Source organism: Rhagoletis zephyria, unplaced genomic scaffold (assembly GCF_001687245.7).
Source record: "Rhagoletis zephyria isolate East Lansing unplaced genomic scaffold, Rhagoletis_zephyria_1.1 Rzeph_scaffold_01874, whole genome shotgun sequence".
NCBI lineage: Eukaryota > Metazoa > Arthropoda > Insecta > Diptera > Tephritidae > Rhagoletis > Rhagoletis zephyria.
This window is the reverse complement of record NW_016158958.1, coordinates 25,498-42,120: the sequence shown is the minus strand read 5'-3', so window position 1 is coordinate 42,120 and position 16,623 is coordinate 25,498. Positions and strand designations below refer to the sequence as shown.

The 16,623-nt window shown below is 35.1% G+C and overlaps 2 protein-coding genes across 4 annotated transcripts in view; one reads left to right on the top strand and one right to left on the bottom strand.

The window, feature by feature from the left end:
• Nucleotides 1-14,642, top strand: part of Cad89D (cadherin 89D) — a 37,750-nt gene extending 23,108 nt beyond the window's left edge. The window contains exons 10-14 of the mRNA XM_017619476.1: nt 404-658; nt 4,743-5,183; nt 10,300-10,446; nt 13,937-14,197; nt 14,303-14,642. Of these exons, the coding sequence (XP_017474965.1) occupies nt 404-658; nt 4,743-5,183; nt 10,300-10,446; nt 13,937-14,197; nt 14,303-14,621 (1,423 nt within the window). The 3' untranslated portion in view covers nt 14,622-14,642. The remainder of the gene's footprint in view (nt 1-403; nt 659-4,742; nt 5,184-10,299; nt 10,447-13,936; nt 14,198-14,302) is intronic.
• A 42-nt stretch (nt 14,643-14,684) lies between these two features.
• LOC108365444 (glutathione S-transferase 1-1-like) lies at nt 14,685-16,377 on the bottom strand. 3 transcript variants are annotated; one of them, XM_017619475.1, is made up of 2 exons: nt 16,245-16,377; nt 14,685-15,539 (listed from the first exon to the last, which is right to left on the bottom strand). In XM_017619475.1, the coding sequence occupies exon 2, from the start codon at nt 15,512-15,514 to the stop codon at nt 14,885-14,887; it is 630 nt and encodes a 209-aa protein (XP_017474964.1). In that variant the 5' UTR covers nt 15,515-15,539; nt 16,245-16,377; the 3' UTR covers nt 14,685-14,884. The 3 variants fall into 3 exon arrangements, with proteins under 3 accessions (XP_017474964.1, XP_017474963.1, XP_017474962.1); XM_017619474.1 differs by having other exon boundaries at nt 14,685-15,546; nt 16,228-16,375; XM_017619473.1 differs by having other exon boundaries at nt 14,685-15,546; nt 16,245-16,372.
• Nucleotides 16,378-16,623: the final 246 nt, after the last annotated feature.

The following is a 16,623-nucleotide window of genomic DNA, read 5'->3' as shown; positions in this document are numbered from 1 at the left end:
CGACGTTCTGATCATATAAGTATACATTTTAATGGGTCTATCTCTTTTTGTTCTGGTACTTACAAACATCGGACCAAAGTTATAATACCATTTCATGCTCATGAAAGGTATAAAAACAAAAAACGACACTTTAAATAAAAAAAGAAGGTTTCAAAGCCATTTATTTATTATTTATTTTATTTCATCTAAATCCCGGGCCTAATCCCACAATCTCGGGATTGCGATAACTACATCCCGAAAATCCCGGGATCGTGCAAAAGCGAAAAAATTAACATCCCTACATAGCAGCGATGAACTTTGTAACTAATCAAGTGTTGGCTAATCGAAGGCGGCTATTGTCTCTTCAATTGCGCTTCTGCTTCATTATTTCACTTGCTACAATAACTTTTTCCCTTCTCCACAGATTGCTTGCTGGTCTGCAACTAGACGCATTACAGTTGCAACAACAACAGCAGCAGCAAGAAAGTGGCCAATACGATAGCAACAACATTATGCCACGCATTATAGAACTGGCTGAATTTGGGCAATTGCCGCGCAACACCCCCCACACGGCGAATTTCATCAGCGGCTTAGAGATTGTTAGCATTGTATTAATCGTCTTATGTGGCTTTGGGGCGACAATGACTGCACTTTGTTTCCTGTGCCTGCGTCAGAAACGGTAAAATAATAAGCAAAAAAATAAAAAAAAGTATATATACATGCTTATGTATGTATGTACGTAAGGTTTTATGATAAGAGTTTCTCTTATTATACTCAGGTGCATACATCCATATGTACACTCTTCCACAAGTAGGTATGCAATAGCATCATGGATTGTAATTGGAAATATGTTAAGACTGATATGTGAGAAAAAACACACAGAATATTTTTTTAGTAATAAGATATAGAGTAGTCGTCGAATAAGGATTTAGGTTAGGTAAAATGTATGTCATCAGTACAAGTATTTAGTACAAGAAATAGAACACTTTAAGCACATCGAATAATAAATGTGAAGAAATTGAAAAAAGAGTTGGTTGTTTGTTTATTTTTCAATGCCATTTCGGGCGCAAGTTCAACAGCTAATTAACCCAGAAATATCGGTATAATATATGAGGTCCAGTTGATTATCAGACTGGCATCTGTCAACAGCAGTCTACTGAATTTATTATCTCTTGCCGGTATTCCTGCTTCTTTTTATGTCTCATTGATGACTGAACGTCAGCTTACGTGTTCTTATTATGTGCACTTGTACACAAAAATTTATAACGGTAAAAAAAAGATCATGCGCATAAGGAGGTTTACAACAACAACAACAACCACTCTTATATTAATATACAGTCTAATGTATAGCAGGTTCAGCATTGCCGCTAAACTGTTCATTGGTATATTTTACCCATATAAGTGGTGTTTTTTTTAAGCCACGACATTTCCCAACCAACTCAATGCCAACTAGTTTTACGCGCAAAAGAATCTGACCACAGACAGAGTCATGACTGAGGCCAAGTGCAATAGCACATTAACCAGAATTGTGTAGAATAGCACAGCGCCGTGTTTAATATATGTATCTATGTAAACTCATTTAGTATTCATACACCTTTTCTTATACATGTATGTATGTATGTGCATACGGGTGGTCCAAAAATAAATGTAGTGAATAAAAGTTTAAAATGATAAGCTCTAACCCCTTAGGATTTTTTTTAAATAGAAAAATAGAATACCCGTATATTTAGAACTTCCTCAAAGTCTATGAAGTTTTCATGTATTTTATATGGAGGAACCACGTTTTCGTACAAATAGTATAGGATTCTTGAAAATCAGTTTCTATTTTTTCATCGGGAAACTCTGTACCTCTTTAGGGACAATAAGAATACCCAATTGTATATGTGATCATTTTTGAATATTAAATATTTTTATAGGTCCCCTAAAAATTCTTAGTAGATATTTAAAACTCATAAACAACTTAATATTGGCAGGATTCTGTAGAGAAACCGAGTTTTCCGATAAAAACAAATTATTTTCAAGTATGTAGTCCTTTTTTTATGTAAAAAATGTTTCCCCTTATAAAAGACAAAGGAAACTTCATTGGCTTCGAGGCAGTACTAAATATCAGGGACCGTAACAGTTATAACTTTTATTCAAAAAATCGCTCTTGAACAATTATTTTTTGACTTTTTTTAATTACTGCTTAAATAACTGTTATTTCTGACTTTAGATTATAAATCCAAAATAACAATTATTTTTAATTTTTATCTGAATAATTGCAAATAACAGCTATTTTTGATTTTTAAATTATGTCTCAAATAACAGTTATCGAACAGTTTTATTTATAAAAGTCATAAATAAAAATCAGTCACTGACCCTTTTATTAGATCATACTATAAAATGTCAGAGATATGCGAATGATTTAAAAAATAAAAGTCGGTGACTGATTCATATTGATGACTTTTAAAAGTAAAAGTCATTGGCTGATTTTTATTGATGAATTTTACAAATAAAAGTCTACGATTGCTGTTATCTAAGACATATAATAAAAAAAATCGAAAATAATTTTTTTTGCATAAAAATTGCAAATAAAAATTTATATTTGAGTCTCGGTGAAAAAAGAAATCGATTGGTATGTATAACTTAGTTGTAGAACATTTCCTTCATAGAAAATTTTTCAATGACATTTTTCATAAATAACTGTCCCTGCTAAATATCTTTTTTTTAAGAACTAAAAAATACGGGTATTCTTTTTTCCATATAGAACCACCCTAATGTGTATGCAAAGGTACACTATAGCGATATTCTCTGTAAGTCCTCGCGCTAGTNGGATGTACCAATAAGAATATAGAACAAAAGTGTGAAAGTCGTTAGAACTATGAAAGATAGCGGTGGCTGAAATAAAAAGTGTTACATCATGTTACAGTTTTGCTCGTCAGTATATATGTACATTAGACTGCCCCAAGAAGATATGGAAAAAAAACTTGTTTGCAAATTTTGATATGCATACCCTCTAAATTTGTGCTTTTTAGCCTAAATATCATATATATGAAGTTTTATGGCCGTAGGCTAACGATAACCCGTGCCGACTTTTAGTTGAAGTTTTAGTCAATAACTTGAACTAAGGCTGCCAAATCGTCCACGAAAACTATGGAAATGCCATAAATTCGAAATGTTTACCATATTTGAACGCATTTCTAGTAAATCTGCATCTTTAAATGTTTAATAGGACGACAGGATTTCTCCCAAGGACATCGAAAAAATTAATTAATCGGAAAGTATTAACGGTGTATTACAAGACTGCAAAACGATATGTTTTCTAGTCGAATAATTTGTGTATGTCCTGAAGGATTGCAATTGTAGAACATTTTTAATAAGGTATGACAGGGCGTATGATGAACATTAAATTATTAAATTCAACTTGTATTACACATGTTTTTCTTCATTTACAAAATGCCTTTCATAATATTAAATAATCAAAATAAATCGTTTTGGTCTTTGACATGTCCTCTCGGGTTGATATAATGTTTGGACTTCCGTATGACATAAAAAAATTTAACTAAACATAATTTTCATATCGTACTGATTTATAACAGTTGAACAGCCTGAAGGGACATATAAAATAAGAAAGCATATGATTTGGTTTATTTTATACGTTTTAAGGCATTTTTTTTAAGAAAAGGGAATGTAGTAGAAAAGCTGAATTTAATAATTTTGTATTCATCATGTTCATGTTCATGTTCAGAATTGCACGTTTTCAGAAGATATACAAATTTTTCTACTAGAAAATATACATATGTACGGCAGGATTTCTCCCAAGGACATCGAAAAAATTAATTAATGGAAAAGGCATAGTGAATTTGAAGGGGTGTATTACAAGGCTGCAAAACTATATTTTTTTTAGTCGAATAATCTGAGCATGTCCTGAAAATTTACAATTTTAGGCCATTTTTTAATTAAATTTTTATATCCAACTTTTGTAACAAATTCTTTTCCTCCTTTAAAAAAAATGCATTTCATAATATTAAATAAACAAAAAATAAGTACATCGTTTTAGTGTTTGACATGTCCTCTCGGGTTGATTAAAGAATAAATGTGGCAGTATTAATTATATAAACATTAATAAGATTTAAATTAAACTAAGATTCTTCAAAACTCACTCAAAATTAAAAATCTTGAAGGATAATATTTTTAAAGGACATTTTTGACATGTTCCAGAAGGTAATTGAAAACAAAAGTTATAGTTAATCTCCATATCTCCATATTTTGTGTAAACTTTTGGGAATATATTATAATTTATGGTCCTTTGGAAAAAATCCTGACTACCAGGTAAAAAACCAAAAACGCAGATTTACTAAGTATTATGTCCTAATACTGTAGGGGTATCGTAATAACGTCTTATAAAGAAGTAAAATGAGTAAATTAACAAAACACGCGAACTGCAACAAGCTTATTCTGATAAATTTTACTGCAAGTCGGCACGGGTTGCCGTGGTTCGAATTGCATAAAATTTTATTCGGATAGTTTTTAAGATAACACCAGTGAAATGAGGGGGTATGCGCCAAAAAAAACAATGGTGGTTTTTTGGGACAGTCTAATGTACATACATACAGATATCTGTACGGATTTTCTCTAATAATATTGTCACACGTTTTTTCTTTCTTGTTCAATATCCCCATTAACACATATATATATATAAATATATAATATATATATATATATATAACAACAATATTCGCTTTGCCGCCATTGACTTTGATCGCTCTGGTTCCAACGATTAGCAGCAGCATTTGGACACAGCCGGAATTCCCCTCTTCGGAAACCGGTCTAACTTACAGTGTTGCACGTACTGGCCTTGCGGCAGCTGGCAACTGCCGTCAACATCAAAATCGCCAACGCCAATTGCTACAAAAACAACAGCAACAAAAGCAATTGCAGCTGCAGCAACAGCAACAACAAGTGCAACTATGCGGTAAGTCAGTCAAGACCACAAGTTCTTTCATTCCAGAATCGGTGTGTTCGTCCTCGTCGCAGACACAATCGACAGCTGTTGCTGCTTCACCGAATAGTGATCATCAGCATCAACAACAACAACAAGAGTATCAGCAGCAATCTCTGCATCAACATAATCATCCGCATAGTCATAATCATGCACTTCATTCGCATCTAAATCATTACACACATAGTGGGCATGCGCAACTGCAACAGCAACAACAGATAGAGTAAGTTTTGCCTTGGAAAAAAAAATATATATATGTATATAAAAAATATGGGCCAAATTCCTGCAGCCAAAGCCAATCTAATACATTCATCGGTATATGGGTCATGCTTTAGTATATATGTATGTATGTACGTATGATAGTTTCTTGTGCCTAATCGCTTACAAGGGGCGTTCTTAAATCGGTAGGCTAACCAAAAGCAATACTATTTCACTGTTTGCATATATGTAGGTATCTTTTTACAGCATACATGTATAGAACATTTAATCACTTCTTTGCGACGCTACAACAAAATGCTTAGAAAATTATTTTCGCAATTTGGTAAATAAACTGCAAATTGATTTTAGACCCATTTTTTGTTCGGAAAATTTGCATAGCATTATACGTATAATCCTCCTTTGCTACACGCACAAATTGCACCGCCCTAATACCCATCCAGTAAAATTTTTGTTCGGGAAAATTTTGGCTTCAGGCGATAAACCCCTAGAAATGGGGGTGGTAATCCCAGGACTAAAGTTCACAAAAAAAAATTTGTTTGCTGATTTCGGCAGAATAATCTTCATTTACAACACTTGTTCCGAAACTAGAAATGACCGGCGAACTTTTAGGACCAAAGCTAAAAATTTTAGACTTTATTGTCGATATTGCCGCTAGCAATGGTCTCCAACTTGTTTAAGGAAAGTCTTATTTTGAAGTTGTTGCAAATGCGCATTAAAATTTTTTTTAAGCTACAGTGCTAGCTATATGAAGAAGGGGGATAAACCGACCAAGCACTTCGAATGGTAACTTTCGCATCACATTGCACATTCGCATTTAATTAGCTGCCCGAAAATATCAATACATAATACACATTTTCTCAGCTAAGTAATGTCGAAGATATGCGCGTTACAGTAAAAGACACTTTTCGAATAAATAAGCAGGGTGTCCTTGCCATGCATATATTATACCTGGATATGTATTTTATCGGAATCCGCAGTAAAATTTTAATTTTTGCAAATTTCGATGATTAACACCTTACTAAATCTATCTCAACATAAGTTTTCGAAAACAAATTTATTATTTATTATCTTAAAAATAGTTCTTGAAAACCCCCAAATTTTTTTATAGAGAATTAAACAAGAAATACGATGGTATAATTTTAAATCTCTAATTTACTGGTCTTCACTATGTAAATAATCTTCAAAAAGTTCAACTACTATAGCTAAGTTGGCTTAGGGACAATCTTGAACACCTTTTATATATAAGCCCGTTTCCTTAGCTTTAAAACGACGTTAATATTAAGACTCTAGGATGCGCAGAACCCGAGATATAATGATTTGAAGTAGTACATGATGAGTGACAGATCACATCTCCGAAGAAAAAAAAATTAAAATAAAATTCGTCGAACACGTGATAGCTTATTTCATGTATAGAACCCATAAAAAAAATTTTAAGCCAATCGAAAGTGTGACACCAAATTTCGTTTGGTTTCATAAAAAAAAAAAATAATAATAATAAAAAATTATAAATACCTTAAAAAAATTGTTGGCAAATATGATGACATCAATATAACGAGAGTACCAGTACTTTAGTACAAACTTTATGTTGGTTGGTTGGTAGAAGCGTCGCTTGGGCACATTCCCAGGACCCAATTAGTGCTGAAAGCACCATTTTTATACGCTTTCTCTGAGACCCCTGATTTTATCGGCTTTCATGATTCGTTGGGTTCATCAAACCATTTGGATCTTCCGATGAATCTATTTAGGTTAGTAATGGTAAATTTGGAAATTTCCCCAAGATTTTGGATGAAAAACTCCCAAGTGTGATCTGCCTTATTTGTGCCAATACTGGGCACTCGCAAAGATATTGAAGGACCGTCTTTTTACTACCCACAAGATTAGAGATACGGCAACGAGGGTTATACGGAAGGCCCATTTTAGCTGCATGTTCACCAATGGGCCAATGTCCCATTAGCGTGGCTATTAGTTTTACCATATCTTTCCTCGACCTTTTGAGAAGTTCTTCTGTCTTTGCCTTGTCATAGTGTTGCCATATGTTCCTCGCAGTTTTGCAGGTTTGATGGTTGTTCCGACGTGTATCAGATATACGTGTGAAGTGCAGATGCAATTCCCCTTTGATGAGTCCGAGTGGACAATTTACAGTTTCTGCTCCGGACTCATCCAAAGATGCTCCGGTCTTAGCGAACTCGTCAGCCCTCTCATTACCGCGTATGTTTCTATGGCCGGGAACCCAGATGAAAGTGATGTATATTAACTCGGCCGCCGAGCTTAACACATATTTGCAATCTCTGACTGTTTTGGATTTTGTTATCGGTGAGGCAAGTGCCAGAAGTGCCGCTTGGCTCTCTGAGAAAATGTATGCTTTTCGTACACAGGCCCTATCCATGCTCAGTACTTCCGCTTGGAAGATGCTAGCAAAGTTAAGTAGTCGAAACGGGAGAGAGACATTCAGCGTCACCGCGCACCGCAGTCCATTTTGGACCTGTCAGTATAGATTTCAGTGGAATTCTCCTCGACTATCCTGCCCCTACTCCAATCCCATCTTGAAGGAAACTTCACCTGGAAGTTTTCCCTGAAATCTTTCGGAGAAAGTATATAATCTGATTGTTTCCCTGATTTGATAAGCTTGTCAAGAATACCACTATGGCCGTGCTGCAGCGCCATCCAACAGCCTAAGTCTTTGAGTCTGACTGCCGAAGATGCAGAAGTTTCGCGGATGTGGAGTTCTATGGGAAGTTGATGCAGGATTACATTAAGCGCATCAAATGGACACGACTTAATTTCCCCTGTAGCACCTGCACAAGCTGCTCTTTGTATACTGCCTAATTTCCCGACGTTGTATTGTTTATCTAGCGCTGGCCACCAAACTAACGGCGCATACGTTAGTATTGGTCGTATGATAGCCGTGTACATCCAGAGGACAAGCTTTGGCCTCAATCCCTAGTTCCTACTTAATATTCTTTTACATGTATAATAAGCTGTGTAGGCGCTCTCGATCCACCTCTCTATATTTGTCTTCCAGGTCAGTTTGGTATCTAATACGATGCCCAAGTGTTTAGCCTCAAAGGACAATGTGAGAGACGTTCAATTAAGGAAGGGAAGCCTGAATTGTGGTGTTTTTGTTTTGTTGTTGAACAGAATCAGTTCCATCTTGCAAGGGTTGTCACCCAGTCCACTTTTTGTAGCCCAGGTGTTTAGCCGAAGCAAAGCTCCCTCTAGGATTTCACTAATCGTTGAAGGGAAGAGACCTGATACAGCCACCACTACATCATCTGCATATGCTTCTACTTTCACTCCACCTTTGTTGAACTCCAGTAGAATTTCGTTCAGTACCACCACCCATAGTAGCGGAGACAGAACTGGAGGAGTGCCTCTATTAGCATAACGGGACAGCGTTACTGAACCAGTGGTTGAAATTATGATTCTGTTTCTGAGCATTTGTTCGATCGACTCGCATATGTGGTCAGATATTCCCACCTTCACAAGAGATCGAACAATTGCTTCGATTGTAATGTCGAGGAATGCCGCAAAAGTGTACTGCTTGTAATGGACTGATTTTTCTATGGTGCCGACGACTTCATGAAGGGCAGTTTCAGTTGACCTGCCCTTAATGTATGCATGTTGAGCTTTGGAAAGTTTGGAATTTCCCAGAAAATGTCTGATATGTAGGTCTAAGAGTCTTTCCAGTACCTTTAGCAGGAAATATGTAGACTTATTGGTCGGAAGTCTTTGCTTTTTCGTGATTCCTTCTTCCCGGTTTGGGAATGAAGACAACTTTGACACTTTTCCAGCTTTTCGGAATATATGTCAAGCTGATACTGGCTTTGTAGACCCTTTCCAGCCAGGATACCATAGGCTCCTGTAATCTCTGGAGCATTATCGGAATGATGCCATCTAGACCAGGGGATTTGTATGGGGAGAATTTATTTATACCGCACTTAATTTTTTCCTTGTCTACGATTGAGTCGAGTAACTCTTTTGAATTTGTATGAGGCCATGTTTTTGGCCTCTGATCGCAGTCAGGCAAGTGTGTATTTATGAGGGTCTCTAGTGATTCCTCCGCTGTCCTTGTCCATGCATCGTCCTCTCCCTTAATAAGGTTGGGGCTGGTGTATTCCTTGGATAAAACTTTACTTAGTCTGGCGGAATCCCTGCAGTTGTCTATGGATGTGCAATTGGACTGCCAAGAGTCCGCTTTCACTTTCTTTACTAGTTTTTTATACTGCCTTAATTCATCTTTGTATGGCTGCCACAGTTTTGTTCTGTAGCACTCGCTAAAGATTTTTCTGAGATTTGACCTGAGCTGCCTAAGCTCCCCCGTCCACCATGGAGGGGATTTTTTCATAAGGACGCTTACTGGTGTCGATTTTTTAAAAGCTATGTCTAGAGTTTTTTCCAGTCTTATCTACTGTGTTGTCTTGTTCTACAGCAGTTGTAATCTCCTTTGATTTACTACCGTCTAATTTACCTGACGTTAGCCTGATAAATTTTTGCCATATAGTTCCTCTCGGATTCCGAAATAGGGAAAAAGTCACTACCGTGAATGCTGAAGAGTATCCAACAATGATACGACATGGATGTTTCACTGGATACTCTCCAGTCATCGACGACAATACCATCTGTTGCTAGAGTTAAGTCCAGTACCTCTTCCCATCCCGCAAATCTTTCGGAGCTGGGAAATATAAAGTTCGGACTCTCTCCAAAAAGAAATTTGCAAGGAATTACGGAAAATCGTTCCACAAAACATCATACTCCTAGCCTATCAAAGAAACCAACGACCAAAATGAGAATATATGTATGTATGTATGTATCTCATTTAGTTACTAAAAGACTGACATAACTAAAAAACGGAGATTTTGAGCGAACTCGTTTAAAACATTCAATTTGCTTCTAAAGTGCAGACAAATGTGATCCATATTATCTTCTTACTCGAAAACTATAGCAAAAAATTCGTTTTTTAATGTATGACAGCCTTTTAGTAAATGAGCTGTGTGTACATATGTATGTAGTTAAGAAGTGTTAAGTTTCGACAACCTGCTGAAAATTTTTCTAACATTGTTTTAATTTTATTAAGAACTAAGCATTTGGATTCACATATGTATACATATTTTCTTATACAGTCAACGACAGCGCGAATACATCGATGTGCCACTTCCCAAATCCATTGCCAAGTCAGTGGCAGCTAATCGCTGTGCAGCATTGGAAAACGAGCCCACGCCTATGCCATTTGTACTTAAATACAATTCATGCCAGCCGGTCAATAATCTGTAAGTTTAAATAATAATCTAAAAGAAAAAAAACGTAAAAACAAACTAAAAAGTACACACACACGCAAAGCCGAAAGCTTGAACAAAGCAAACCAAAACCTTTTGAATAAGCGTAATTTGTATACACTAGGGTGTCTCACTAAAAACGCAAATCATAGAGTTAAATCTACTGCTATTAATGCGCTTAGTGTTTTTTTTAGCCTTTTCACTTTAAAAATTAATAGTTTTAACTTTGTTATAAAATGAGTGATTATTGAAAATTAAAATGAAAATATGAAAAATTTAAATTAAGGTACAAACCATTTTGTGGTCCCTTTTTCCCTGTAATTTTACATTTGAGGACTTAAGTGTAAACATGAGTTTAAAAATCCATTTTCTCTATCGCCACATGAATTGATTTGAACACTAACTTTCCACCGAATCAGATGAACGGAAAGTGGGTACAAAGTAAATAACTTGTATTCCATGCTATAGAGATGCAGTAAACTGGTGACGGGATATACAGATTTGGTTCAATATGCAGAAACTTTTTTTTTGTAAGCCTGTGTAATAATTAAAAAAAAAATCATGAAAATATTTGTGCATATTATATTAGAACAAGGTGTACATTTGACACAGCCTGTATATGCACAAATGCAAACAAATACATATATAGAGCAAATTTATTTGTTACACGAATTGAAAATGTTGCAATTTTTGTTAATGTTTAGTACAACAACTTTGTAATTAAAAAAATTTTAAATACAAAAAAAAATGGTTTCATCAAAAATGCGATATTTCACAAAACATTTATCATAAAAATTTATGTAACTCATGATAATGGTAATTTTCCTATCTTGTGACATTGTCTAAAATAGCAAAAACTGTACCACAGCGCCACTTAGTGTATGTTTTAGGTAAAAATAAGCATACAAAATTAATCAATTCTCGACCCCCAAAAAAGTAAACCATAATATTCCAGAAGAATTCCAAGAAATGACCATTCACAATTTTTCCTGTGTACAGGAAATTACCAAGTTTGAATACATATACATACACAAAGAATCTGACTTATAGGCTACAAATTCTTTTGGGATTTTGTTATGGTAGGTCTAGACTTTCGTTTACTTTTGGTCATATCAAATACGGAAGCATACAACGCAATATTTTTGAATGATATAAAGAGTGGTAGGAAATATTTTCCCGATTCTACCGTGGAAATGCTAATTTGTCTGTAAAAATGATGAAGTTAAAAAGTTTATGAATAATCAGTGGTATGGGAGATATAGCTTATACAGCATCGATATTGACGATTTTCTAAGTAGACACCGTATGATTATTTAGAAAATAGCTCACGAAATTTGTGGTTTTAGCCGTACAAACAAAGAAGTTTCAAAGTAAAACCCCATATCTGAACAGTCAGTTTTATGGAAGCTATAAGTTATAGTAACATGATCTTTATCATTTGCGCTGTAAGCTTTCTGTTGATAATGAACAAAAATAGTGCGAAATTTCATGTTCATATCTGAATAAATGGAGGAGGAGTTATAACGCTTTATCTTATATCTGAATAATCAGTTGTAGCTCCCATATGTCATATTGTTCTGCTCTTTCTGCTTCCACAAATGATTAATATATTGTAAAAATATCCCCGCTTATCGAACGTGATTCACCCTAATGTTCTTAGTTACATACATACATCCGCACATACATACATACCCTGCAGGAAACCTGGCTAGCGTAGAACTAGTCCTTTTACCGACAGCAGTAGTTCTAGCTCAATACCCAAGCAATACTTTCAACTGTCCAGCTTTACATGGCAGTGTCATTGACGGTGACAATTGTTGTCTAGTGCATTACTAAGCAAACTAGTTTTTAACGGGTTAAAGTACGCGGTAAGAAAACGTTTTAAGATTCGATTTTTGCATATTTTTTTGTTTTTTCTTTTCTGTTACAGATTCCATTCTTGTTGCACATTTTATTTAAAAAAATATATATTTTAAGCGATTTGAACTCGCGACCGACGATGCTTGAGTCGGAGGTCGTCTCGCTGAGCTACTTTTGTATTTTGCGAGTAGTGGTGAGCATTTGCACATCTACACCGCAAGTTTCAAATATCCCGTCCTGCAGCCGTTTGTATAGTTCAGAGATTGTTCTGATATCTGTAGTTCGGAACTAGCGCTTTGTCAGACTGTCGCTAAATTTTACTGCAGGGTATATACGCACGTACATATGTATATACATAGGTATATGCGTGTAAAGAAACAATGCTAGGAATGGAATGTTGTCTTTCAAACACAAGCTGGGTTTTACCAGAGTTTTTACAACCTTTTATTCTTATATACTTACATACAGCTGCGGTCAAAATAATACCACTAAATTAATATTGTTTGCAACTCATGTTTACGAATTATTTTAAACTTTATTTAAAATATATATATATAATATTGTTTATAATAATAAGTAGTAGCAGTAGAGCACCTAGTTGTTTTTTCTCAAATTAATTTGGTCTTGAACTTCCAAATATTTTTAATTTGTTTCTCAAAAACAGCAAAAACCCTAGTTATTGGGCTCTGCAAAGATTGTACTGATGTTCTGGAATGAAACAATTTTCCAAAGAAAGATTGTCAAACAAATTTTTAAAATTTTTTATTTAAATTCATTTTTATTTTTTATTTCACATACGTACATAGTCTCGATGATATTTAAAAACAAGTAATTTTTAAGCAAAAAATATAACCGACTTCAATTCTCATATTTTGAAGAATCGGTTAACGTGGCCCAAAGTTATGTATGCGTAACATACATTAAAAAAAAAAAATACTCCGACGAATTGATAACCTCCTCCTCTTTTGGAAGTCGGTTAAAAAGTAGAATATATTTTTGACACTTTAGCAACAACGAATACACTTACATGTTGTTTTTGCTCTAATGTACTACTATTTCATATGCCTTGGTTCGACCTACAACAGAAACCATATACCTAAAAATTTCAAAGCTTATGCAAAGTTCACAATAATTAATAAACTCCAAAAAATTTCATACGAATTTCCAGTCGCCGATAATTCAAAAAGTTTCATATTTTATTTTTATATCAAAGAAAATGCTCAACACTCTCGGCAAAAAAATTCTAAAGAATCAATGATAATCTTTAGTGACTTGAAACATATACTTTGTTGCCTTTAAATTGAATGGGCTACAAAACTACGTACTCGAAATAAAAAGTTTGAAATTTTGATGAAATGTTTTTAAATTTGATTATTTGTTGTGAAGTTTGTGCAATCTTTGAAATTGATATTAATGTGGTTTCTGTAGTAGGTCGAGCTATAACTTAAATGAAAATTACTAAAAATAAATAAGTAAAGACAAGTTGCAAGCAACAACATTCTGAATTTTGGTACTATTATTTTGATCTGGGGTGTATGTATGTAGGTGCCTACACTCATTCACAGCCATATAACAAATAACGTAGATTATAACTCCACATATGTATGTTTATTTCTCTCAATAGTTCACCCAGCGCATATGAGACCTCCATGTTTTCGTTGCATTCGAATGGTCAAGATTCTGGAGTTGACTTTCTAAGCAGCCGTGAACTTTATGAAACTTCGCCAGATTCTTTCAAAACCAGTTCACAGCATTCACAAAGTATGAATACCTTGGAGTTATTGTGCCCCAGACATGCCAAGCACAAACATAGTGGCAACAGCAACAACAACAACGCGAGTGGAAGTGGTGGCAGTGCCACAGCAGCGATGGGAAATGATAGCAGGTAATGCGATTTTGTTAAATTTGTAAATATATACTTTTTTACTTAATGTTTCCTTTCCTTCCCTTGCCTAATGTTTCTTTTTTTATTTCTCTGTTAACTTTACAGTGACAACTATGAGGATTCGCTGAAGAATGACGAGCCTTTGGTGGCTTCTAACTGCCGTAATCCGAATGCCATGCATAATTCACTTTGCGATCACCACCGGCACGACTATCAAAATACCAAATTTGAAAAACGTTCTGGCGTGCGACACTCTTTTTCCGGCATTAAGGATGACTTGGTGCAAAATTCGCCGCAGATTTCAATACGCCCGCGTGGCCATATATTACGCAACTCCATGAACGATCTGGAAGAGCGGCTGCATAATTTGGAGCAATCGTTTCGCCGGCCGATGGACTATGCAAAGTCTAGCTCAATTTTTTAAAATAACTTTAGCGCTATGTGGCTAGGCATGTTAAATTATAAAAAAAAATATTTACACATATAGTTAGTTTTTAAATGTATTTTATTTAGTAGCAAAGTACCTGTTGCAAGAGTATTTGATAGAGCAGTGAGACGTGCAATAAATAAGAATTTTACCAAAAAAATAATACATATAAAATATAATACAAGTGTTTCACTGAAATAACTACATTTTTGTACATGACAATTAGCGCACAGCTTTAAAGCTAAAAACTAGATTTTAACCTAATGAAAGAATTTCGCCTTGAACTCCAAACAGCCCGCCCAGTTCTCGTCGAAACCGGGCACCACCTTCTTGGCATTGGCATACCATTTAGCAACATTAGCATATTTGCTAAAATCAAAACCGGCCACATCAAATGTGGACACGGTGGCAGCAATTGCGATGTCGGCTAAACTGAGTGAGTCGCCAGCGACATAGCTGTGCCCTTCCAGGAAGGTATCCAACAGTTCGAAGGCGGTTTCGATTTTCTTATACAACTGTGGATCAGCAGGCGCACCGGCGAATAGTTGCGGGTAATAGTAGTTGGCAAAGCTCTCATAGAGCGTACCCATATCGAAGTATAAACGTTGATTGATTACTGCCCTCTTTTTGGGACATTTGGGAAGCAGTGAGTTGTCTTTGCCGTATTTCTCTGCCAAATAGACAATGATTGCGCGCGATTCCCAGAGAGCAAAACCATTATCCACTAAAGTTGGAATGGTATGTTGTGGATTAAGCTTGAGGTATTCGGGCTTCAAGTGTTCGCCGGCCATGAGATTCATATTCTTCTTATTTAGGCTAAGACCAAGTGCTTTTGCCGTCATTATGACCGACCGACAGGGAGAAGAACCGGCAGTGTAGTAGAAATCCATATTTTCGCTGATTGTTTGTTTTTTGCTTTTTCCTAAAAAAGGGAAGGATTTTTTTTTAATTAAATTACCTTTTGTAGTTTTTGCGAAAGTATGCAAATAGGATAAATTACACGGTAATAGAAATTTCGGCGTAAGATCTGAAAGCTAAACTAATTGAGTTCGACGAAATTCGAGCAAAAATTACTATGAACTGGCCGCTCGAGCATCAAATCTGGCCCAACTCAGACAAAAGTAAGTAAGTAGTAAGTTTTTCCTTTTATTTTTAAACTACATATATAAATTTTGTAGTAGTTAATAGAAAATATTTTTGACTTCTATTTTTTCTAAATTTCCATATCCAAGCATTTCAAATTCAAATGCCGAATGCATTGGCAGTTAGTCGTTATTGTTATGGTTTATATTCAATAGCTCGATTTCCGCCAGAGCTAATAAATAAAAGTACAAACATAAATACACATGAAAAATTGGCTTTCAAAGTTGCCTTCAAAACTCATTTAACCTTGCAATATCTAATTTGGAATGTATGTAGTATTTATATTTTCGCTTTAATTTTTTACACAATACTTGGTGATTGTACGCTTGTAAGTAGGTAGATATTTTTTGTAATCACTCTTCGCCAAAACACTGATCCATATTTCTATATTTGTGTGAATGAGTCGACTTGAGAATCAATGGAGCTCCTCTAGTAGGTACATATGTATGTATTTACTTACATATTTCTTAAGCTTACCTTAATGTTTAAAACTTGTGCGATAAATTAACAACTGATGGCAAAGCGGCGAGTTCTTGGTCTTTTATACCTACTTAATTGAGCTCTACGTGTTTTAAACCAGCTTCGCGTTTTAAAAGCCACTCTAAGCAACTACTATGAATCATTGTGCTTTTAGAGTCTGGAAGTTGAGCTTTATTACTTGCAAAAGCGGCATAGTGCATGTGGATCTCTCAAAATGTTTCTCTTACCGCAAGTAGAAGTAATATACATACATATGTATGTTTGTACAAATGTGGTTGTTTGATAAGTCAGTGACTTTTTGAATAGAAGATATTTTTTCGGCAAAAAAGCTTTTTATTTCTCAACACGGTATCGATATGTCCAGCTTTTTGCAAAT

What these genes read in the sequence shown, in the direction of transcription:
- LOC108365444 (XM_017619475.1), bottom strand. Translation starts at nt 15,514, where the DNA reads ATGGATTTCTACTACACTGCCGGTTCTTCTCCCTGTCGGTCGGTCATA.